Source organism: Anolis sagrei, chromosome 1, assembly GCF_037176765.1.
Source record: "Anolis sagrei isolate rAnoSag1 chromosome 1, rAnoSag1.mat, whole genome shotgun sequence".
In the NCBI taxonomy this organism is placed as follows: Eukaryota; Metazoa; Chordata; class Lepidosauria; order Squamata; family Dactyloidae; genus Anolis; species Anolis sagrei.
The window spans coordinates 250,269,466-250,278,843 of record NC_090021.1 but is presented as its reverse complement, the minus strand read 5'-3'; the positions used below and the strand labels follow the sequence as shown (position 1 = coordinate 250,278,843).

Genomic DNA, 9,378 nt, shown 5'->3' with positions numbered 1-9,378 from the left:
GTGTGTGTGTCAGGAATGACTTGAGAAACTTCAAGTTGCTTCTGGTGTGAAAGAATTGGCCATCTGTAAGGACATTGCCCAGGGGATGCCTGGATGTTTGATGTTTTACCATCCTTGTGGGAGGCTTCTCTCATGTCCCCATATGGGGAGCTGGAGCTGACAGAGGGAGCTCAACCTTCTCTCCCCAGATTCAAACCACTGACCTATTGGCCAGCAGTCTTGCCAGCACAAGGGTTTAACCCACTGCGCCACTGTGGGCTCCTACTGTACATGGTAATGGTGTCCCACACAGTGACACAACAAGGACTTCCTGATTTACAGGGATACTTGTTCATTTCAACTGAGAGAAACTCCATGAACACAAAGTATATCATGCAGACTGTCTCTCTATTGAGGTAAATGCAAAAGTTTTTCAGGATCCGAGCTGTGTATACACCATTCTATGCACCCCGAATGGAAGGGTGACTGAAAAGAGATACCCTGATGGGTAGTCCCATGAGTTTCACCTTCCTCAAAAGTAAATGAAATATTTTTTAAAATCAAAATAGTCCAGAAGTAGCCTGTGATTGAAACAGTCAGTCTAGTAGACAATTTGTTTCTGTTATTTTATTGAAATAGGACATATAGGAGACTAGACAACATGACTTCCAAGAACATTGGGTGAAAATGCTGATTTAAAGTTTTATCAACACTGATCTTGGAGTGATAAGTAAAACCTACAAATTATCTGCTGGAATGCATTCAGCACAAGAAGATCAGCTTCTACAACCAAAGGAAAGAGAAGAATACAAGATGTTCTGAATCCAACAAGCAAAATTCCAAGCGCTTAACTATAATTAATCAGAAGAATCTGAAATTTATACATTTGTTTTCTTCTGCGAGAGGTTTATTTTGTCACCAAGGCTTAGTGCCATTCCCTGTAAAAGAGATGAAAAAAAGAATTACACTATAAATAGTACATGCTTCATTTCATTTTGCAACAGGTAACATCCAACAAAATTGTATCTCTCAATTTAAACATCTCTCCTGAAACAACCAGTATTCATGGATCCAAACAGGATGTTTAAGATTAGTAGTGCAGGGTGGCTTATATTTGTAAGTGCTGATTCTGACCTGTAAAGTGTTATGTGGCCTGAAAATTTATAATATGATGGAATATCTTTTCTCTAGGAGCTCATCCATCCCTAAGGTCATTGACCAGAACTTTTCTCCAATGGCCTCTTCATTTTGAAGCCCAGAAGGCCACTTACTTAAGACAGGGCCTCTCCAGTGGTGTCCTTGAAATTTTTAGGAGGAAACAAATCAGTGGGAAATTTGACTGATGCACAATTTTTTCCTGCTATCACCACACTAAAATGTGTATTTTCCCTAGCCTTATACATTTTTGCTATTTTAACACCCACCCTTAACATATTTATTTATTTATTTATTTACTATACTTGTATACCGCCTTTTTCAGCCTATCGGCGACTCAAGGCAGTCGGCGACTCATATTTGTGGTTTTAATATTTCCTTTATATTTTTGTTAGTTTTAGCTCCTCAATATTTCCTTGCACTTCATTGGATTGGTTTTGTCTGAAATCATCTTCTGGTTTTATTAAGTTTGTTTTATTGTTTTTCCAAAATTGCATTATTTTATATTAATTGTATGTTGTTTACCGAACATTTTTTTTAAATATATATATAAACATCAGTAATAAAGAAATTATAAATGTGTTCTAACGACATCTCCCAACACCAAACCAAACATTATTTTTTACGCATATGAGTCTTTCAGAGGTAGATTTTCAGGGGACATATATAAACCACAGGGTCTAAGAAACCCCCTAAACTCCAAAGAAGTCCACACATAGCTCTTTTGATCCCTTCTTATAGGTTTTAGAACTTTCTCTATTTCACATAACTATCTACTAAAGACAAGTTCCTGAAATACTCATCTTTCTATCCCCAAAAATATTTATTTGGAAATATTTCAGGAACTGTCGTCCAAGATAATTGGCAGAGATCAAAGCACCACTCTCCCCTCTTACATAGGAAGACCACTTGTCATAGCTATTTTTATGCAGTGGTCTTCAATCAAAAACTCCAAAATGGGATGGGATGTTCACAATTTAAAAGGAAGTGGTTAACAGAAAACCCTGTTACCTGACTCTTTGCACGGATCCTTATGTGTCCTGTAACTGGCGCATCAGGTCCAAGATGAATTGGCTTTTCAATGCTGACATTTGCAAGGGCATCTTCTCCAAATATGGACCGTGCATAGAGATTGGCAGCCATGAAGCCACAATAACCAGAAAGAGCCTGGAAAGACAAGATTTCAAGATTTCCAAACCTTCATTTTGTAAAGGTGGTTTTCTCCACAGGCACCTTACACAATTCTTTTGTGTGAGAAGAGCAGTTCCTGGGCCTCCTGGCCTTCAAATGCCCTAACCCTGAGCCTTTTTCTGACAGAAGAAAGGATCTGAATTTTCTGGAACCTTCAGAGCAGCAATTTATCTTTTACGTGGGTTGTAGGTCCTATACAATGGATTTCTGGGTGAGGTTTTTTTTTTGTTTATTTGGTGTTTTAATAGTATTGTGTGGGCCCTTCATGTTACTTGGATAGGTAAGTAATTGCAGTTCATGAGGGTGCTGCAATTGCTCATTCCTCAGTTCAAGTTTGGTCTTCTCATTGCACAACATTTTAACCTCTCTTCCTCTCTCCTTGTTAAGACAAAAACATACATAGTATATATACTCAGTGGAGAGCAAAAACCACAAAATCATGACTATAAATATCTGAAGAGATGTCATGTCGAAGATGGAACAACCCTGTTTTCTGCTGCTCCAGAGACTAAATTGCAATGGGTTCTAACTGCAATAAAAGCAATTCCATCTAAACTTTGGCAAGAAGTTCCTGACAGTAACAGTTGTTCCAACAGTGGAATAGACTGCCTGTGAAGGTGGTGGACTTTCTTTCTTTGGAGGTCTTCATTTGCCAGGAGTGCTTTACTTTTGCATTTCTGCATGGCAGAAAGTTCAACTAGATGGTCTTTGTAGCCATTTCAGTTCCAATTATTCTATGAATTCCCAAACCTACTGAATGTTAATTCAGTTCAAAAGATAGGGAAAATACTTAGTGGCATGGATGTCATGCTGATTTCCCATCTTCTTTGGAGCCCTTATTATATCTCACACCATTCCAAATTTTTCCAAGGTTATGGGATCATGTTTTTCCCCCCAAGGGGGAGTGCAGCAGAAGGCTGGAAAATCCAGTTCTATAACTCTGATCCCTTCATAGAAAGTGAATTAGCCACTAAGGCAATGTTATCAAAATAAATGATTGTATTTGTAGGCTGAAACTGGATTTATAATTTAGCACTAAGCATTCTTACCTTTTCTGGTGTAAGGCATTTCATATTAGTTGATTTCAATATATGTTGTAAATATTCGTTCAGATCCACTATATTTGTATTAACTGTAACCTTTAAAAAATAAAGAAATACAGGAACAATGATCCTTTCAAACTTTTTCTCTTTCTCATAAAAGTAATTACAATATATACTACAAAGGGTTGTCCAGAGAATACAATATATAATATATAATGCAGAGATTTGTCCAGAGGATTTTACAAAAACATAAATCTAAGCTAATATTGAATTAACTATAATTCAATAATTAAATGTGATTGTAAACTATTCCCTATAAGTATAGTTCCCAATTCCTTTAATTTAGCTTATATCATGAATTTGTTTTCCAGCATTTTCCAGAATTTACACAAGTCACACTCTCTCAGCCTCAAGGTATATGGTTTTAAACAAAACCTGTACTGATCAAAACTGATGGTTGGGCTTGTCAGGAGTACAACAGGAGAGTGTCACTTAAAAAGCAGTATGTTGGCTCAAATGGAAAGGCTGTATATGGTGTTTGACTTGTTGAGGATGCATCTATCCTTTCGTCCAGCTGTTGCTATAGCTATTCCACAGAAATCTGCCATAGAGAGTAATGACAGCTGGCAACCACACCAACAAACACTACACAGTAAAGGTTTCTTTAAAATATTCTTATTTTAAAAGTTAGTAATCATAAAGAGAGCGCTCACTTTGTTTTCCCACTCAAATTCTGCCCACATCTGACGGAATTCTGCATCAGTACAAGTAGCAGGCTGGATGTAATCCATTATATCGATATGAATGTCACTCAGGACGACACAGTTTCTGTCACTGGCTGCTCCAGAAACATCATACACTAAAAAAATAAAAATGAATACTAAATTATCAACAATATTAAGGTTTCAATTTGAATCAATTCAGAGCAAAAATCACTCTTCAAAAACAATTCTCTAATGTGTTGTTGAAGGCTTTTATGGCTGGAATCACTGAGTTGTTGTGAGTTTTCCAGGCTGTATGTATTGGGAGAAAGAACTCTTGTCTGCTGGTGGGAGAAAGAACTCTTGTCTGCTATTCAATGCTAATCAAGGTGGCCAGTTGCAACATTTACACTTGCCTCAAACAGACAAGAGCTCTTTCTCCCACCCTGGACATTCCACATCTATATAAACCTCACTTGTTTAGTTTCCAAAAGACCTCACAACCTCTCAGGATACCTGCCATAGATGTGGGCGAAATGTCATGAGAGAATGCTTCTGGAACATGGCCACACAGCCTGGAAAACTCAAAGCAACTCAACAATTTTCTAATGTTTTAAACCCTGCATCTTCGAAATCCTTTTTGGATTCCATTTAATCCACTCACATCCTTACAAGGGGAAATTAAAGCATCAAAATTTCAAAGTTTCTTGATTTCATGCAAAATAAACAAGATGCTTACCAATATTACCAAAAATGATTCCATTCTCTGTAGAAGCTACTTTCACATTGGCCTTAATATTGGCAAAGTCATGGGGGGCAAGTGTCAGAGGAGATGGTTTCTCCACGAGCTTCAAATCACCTGTTTAAAATGGTTTAAATGTTAGTCAAGGAAATCACTGTATGTAAAAATGACTAATTGTACAAAAGAAAGTCAGTATGGTGTAGTGATCTGAGTGCTGAACCAGGATTTCAGGAGATCAGGACTAGAATCCCGAGTTATTCATGGAAACCCCTTGGACAATCTAGAGCAACTCACATTCTCTCAGCTGAAGTAAAAAACAATGGCAAACTCTCTCTGAATAAATCTTGCCAAGAACACCTAAGTACCGGGTTGTCATACACTACAGTGAACTTGGATATACATAAACAACAGAACCAATTGTCCTGAGTATTGATTAGAATGTATTAGGATGGCTAGGATTCACATTCATGGATATCCACTGGGAAGCCTTTGGAAAGTCACCTTCTTTTGAATGTTTCCTAGCAAGAAAGACCACTAGTAAGCTTTTCCTTAATGGTACACAATGACAACAACAAAATCAGAGATATTGTTATTTACCCAATGTAGCTAATTCAAGTGTGCAATTCTGCAAAGTATCGCTGGTTTGATTGACCACAAGCACATCCAATACTATATCATATTGGTTGACATGAACATAAGCTTCAGCATAAACCGGATCGGAGAAACCTGTCAACTGAGTCACCTGTCAAACAGAAACACAGATTTAGACTGCAATCACATACATTTGTGATTAGAATATCCTAACTGATCTTAATGAATGAAGGTATACATACACTGCTGCTAATAAAGTAGATGTTTTTTCTGTGTATTGCTTCTTTAACAGAAAATCAGTAAGAGATGCTATTTACTTTGCATTCTTTCTCAGCTAACACTCTATTGTATTGTTCATTCCAGGCATATTGCTGCAATTTAACACTTGAAGTCTGTGTTTTTCCAGCCCTATTTTTACCAATCTCCCAATGCTACTGCTTGCTTCAAAAATAACAAAAACAACAACAAAAAACCCTTCAGAACAAGGACAAGGAAGGGAAAGAGCCTGGAGATAGGTAAAAAAGAAATTCTTCATTAGGTAAATTGTGCTATTAATGTTTTATGAAAAATCTGTAGTAAAGGGAGGAATCAACTCAAGATGCTAAAAACCACATTTGTTTTACTTCAAGCTAAGGATGGTGCACCATGGTCAGTTTTAGTTTGCAGCCTTCTGAAAATTAGTCTTACCTAGCTCGTCATATGCGGATATTTGCAAGTGTGCCAGCTTTCTTTCATTTACCAGGATGAAAGAGGCTCTTTGCTTTGGTTCCTTAGTCAAGAGAGATGGGGGTATAGACTGAGTCTAAGCTCCCTGCACCCTTGGCTCAGTCTGTATTCCTATCTCTATGGACTAAGAGGTACGAGTGTGCGCCGTGCAACTGGTGCCACCACTACCAACTCCCTCTTGAAGCACAAGATCACTGCATGCAGTTTCACACAACTGGGGCTGGTGGCAGCAGCAATTCTTCAGTATCCCCTCCTGAGGCTGTGGGTGTGTTTGTAGTATGTATTTATTATAATAAAAATTACTTATATCCATTTTTTTACTTATACTCAAGGTTGTTGTGGGAATGTGAATGTGTTAACCTTGTGCTTAAGGAAAGGTTTGGAGGTGGCAACAATTATTTGTGCTTTCTCTTCCTGAAGCCCAAGTTGTTGTGTGTGGTGGTCTTGGGCTTTGGAAGGGGTGGGGTTGAATGTGAGCTATGCTGCCAGGGACCCACTCTTTGTGCTCTCCCAACCTTTTGGGGAGTCCCCCAGCAACCTGCTTTGCAAGCTAAAGGAACCGCCAGGGAATCTTGCCCCTGACTTCTTCTCACTGAATTTGCAGTTTTCCCATTTTCACAGATGCCCTGTTCCTCTAACCCATGGTTCTCAACCTGTGGGTCCAGATGTTTTGGCCTTCAACTCCCAGAAATCCCAACAGCTGGTAAACTGGCTGGAACTTCTGGGAGTTGTAGGCGAAAACACCTGGGGACCCGCAGGTTGAGAACCACTGCTATAACCCCTCTGAAAGTTGGAGGGGGGGGGGGTGACTGTAACTCATTGATCACTGAAAAATTTATCTTCTCAACACACTAGGGACCTTAGTACTCAAAAAAATCCTGAAACATGCTACTTGGGAGCAAATACACACACACATACACACTCATTTTAGCTTCTGATTATTGTGCTTAGGAGCTGGGAATTTCCGAGATTTCTTTTGTTTTAATGAAACCTGAGATGCCCTGAAATAAAACTGTGCAAAGTCATTTTGGTTTAATCTTTGGATAAAATATACATCCCTTTTTAGCTTCTTGAGATGTAGTCTCTTTTCAAATGTCAACTGTTAATATAAGCTCACCAGTTGTTGTTGCTTTTAAAAAGTATCCATTATCAAAGAGCTGGTTAATAACTATTGAAACTGAAAAACCATTATTGAACATTGTTTTATTCTCTCAAATGCATTCTTCCATTTAAGTAAATAAGCCAGATTTAAGTTCTTATACATCCCACACTAATTGAGAGTATAAATCCCCAAATGCCATTAACTTCTTCAGGATTGTAGGCAAATGTTCAGCGAAGTATTAAGCTCTAATGGACTAAAGTGTCACAATCCTAATATCACTTCTTTGTTTTTTCACAGTAAAACCATTTCTATTCAATATCTCGTCAGTTTTTCTTAATTCACAGGAAGTATTTCTGTTTCCAGAGTTTCCCCGCTAGGCTTTCATTATCGATTGGTAAAGACAACAAAAATCCTACAGGAATCTAATTGGTTTTAAGAATGTCACCAAAACGCAGTAAGCTTCATATGTTTTCTAATGTTGCAGTACAGTGCAAAGATAGCTGTGAAATGTTAACCACCTGCTTTCTTTGTTGCCCAGACTGTATGACAGCATTATGCAAATTTTAACTATAATTTTACTAAAGAAATCAATTGAAAATACAAACGACTGTAAAGTGCTCTGGGAAGAATTAAACTTTGCATCACCTTGTTAAGCTTGGATGCCAGTGGATCAGCAGCTTCTTTTCTCTGAGTATTCCCCATGGCTGCTAACAGACTGAGCTGAAACTGATCCTCCTTTGAGCTCATTTCATTTTTAGCAGTGAGCTGCATAAAAGAAATGGGGTCATCTGGCTGAACGGTCACATTCCTCTTCTCAGACTCTTTCTGTGGTAAGGAAAAAGAAGGATTTGTTAAGGTGCACTTAAGAAATGTAACAAAGTGAATCTTTTATTCCTCTCTCAAGGACTGAACTGAGCTCTGGGAAGAGTCAAATCCCTGGAAAGGTCCCAAGTGCACAGGTGCCTTTGGAGTCTTACCTTCTGTGAGAGCTTCTCCTCTTCCAATTTGGCAGATAACATATGAGAAAGGGACTGCCTGCACTCCTTGTTGAAAATGTCATTCATGAGAGGGGAACATTCTGAGAGCACCTTGAGGCACAGAGAAATCCGATCAACATCGTCATCTGTAATTGGCTTCTTGGGAAGAGACGACTTGCCCAAGTGGAGAATTGTGGCCATGAGTAACATTGCCTCAGCTACAAAAGACTAAATGAGGAGGGAAGAGAAAAAAAGAGGAGAACACTAAAGCTTATTGTTTCCTTTTCAAATTCAACATATTCCAAGATATCCTGTCCTTTCCAATGATAATTTGTTAGAACATCCCACTTAGGAAACAGCAATGGTGATTCTGAAGACCAGCTTATAGACAAATCAAAGCTGTTAGGTACACAGAGCAACTTCAATGAAAAATAATTTAGAGAGGATTTTCTTGCTTCTTGGCAGGGGGCTGGTCTGGGTGGACCAAGAGTCTCTTCCAAGAATCGATGATTCTATAATTGTACAAAAGCTCTAATCGTCGAGTACTTAGAGAGTTATAACTTCCTCTCACAAACTGTAATATAGCAAAAAATACCTCATGAATGCGTCAATGAAAAACAACTTACATTTTGTTTCTTTTTTTCTTGAACCAGAGCCACATAACGTAAAGCAATCTTGGTCAGAGTTGTGGCAAGGGAAGCTGCGACAAAGAAATCCCCATCCAACAAGAAGCCTCTCAGTGGAGGTCTAAAAAAGAAAAGTAATTTTGAAATTCGGGAAAACAATACATGGCATCCCCACATGTGTTATTTTAACTATGTGTATGACATACATTTTCTCCTGCATAAAAATGTAAAGTTAGCTAGCTATGTGTGGTAAACAGAAAAGACAGTATGCACATTTCAATCAAGAATTCTTGGAAGACCATGTTGAACATGCTATGTTATATTGAGTTGAAGTAGAAAAAGATGAGATTGATTTTTTTAAATGAATAAAAACAAACCAAATATACACAGGACTGATGACAATGTGTAAACTTTTTCCCAAAGACAAGATGTTGACACCAAAATCCTATCTGTATGATTCACTCTGATTAATTTGCCTCAAGCTGAATATTACAGAAGCAGCTGAAATAAATGTGGTAGGTTTTCTGAGAAATGTTGAACTGGAA

The 9,378-nt window shown here is 38.1% G+C and overlaps 1 protein-coding gene across 1 annotated transcript in view; it reads right to left on the bottom strand.

Annotated features, from left to right (window-relative positions):
• Nucleotides 1-591: 591 nt before the first annotated feature.
• Nucleotides 592-9,378, bottom strand: part of COPB1 (COPI coat complex subunit beta 1) — a 28,342-nt gene continuing 19,555 nt past the window's right edge. Inside the window, exons 14-22 of the mRNA XM_060767484.2 lie at nucleotides 8,834-8,954; nucleotides 8,208-8,435; nucleotides 7,876-8,055; nucleotides 5,409-5,553; nucleotides 4,809-4,928; nucleotides 4,082-4,227; nucleotides 3,375-3,464; nucleotides 2,146-2,301; nucleotides 592-917 (exon numbers count right to left, since the gene is read on the bottom strand). Coding sequence (XP_060623467.1) covers nucleotides 858-917; nucleotides 2,146-2,301; nucleotides 3,375-3,464; nucleotides 4,082-4,227; nucleotides 4,809-4,928; nucleotides 5,409-5,553; nucleotides 7,876-8,055; nucleotides 8,208-8,435; nucleotides 8,834-8,954 — 1,246 coding nt within the window. The 3' untranslated portion in view covers nucleotides 592-857. The remainder of the gene's footprint in view (nucleotides 918-2,145; nucleotides 2,302-3,374; nucleotides 3,465-4,081; nucleotides 4,228-4,808; nucleotides 4,929-5,408; nucleotides 5,554-7,875; nucleotides 8,056-8,207; nucleotides 8,436-8,833; nucleotides 8,955-9,378) is intronic.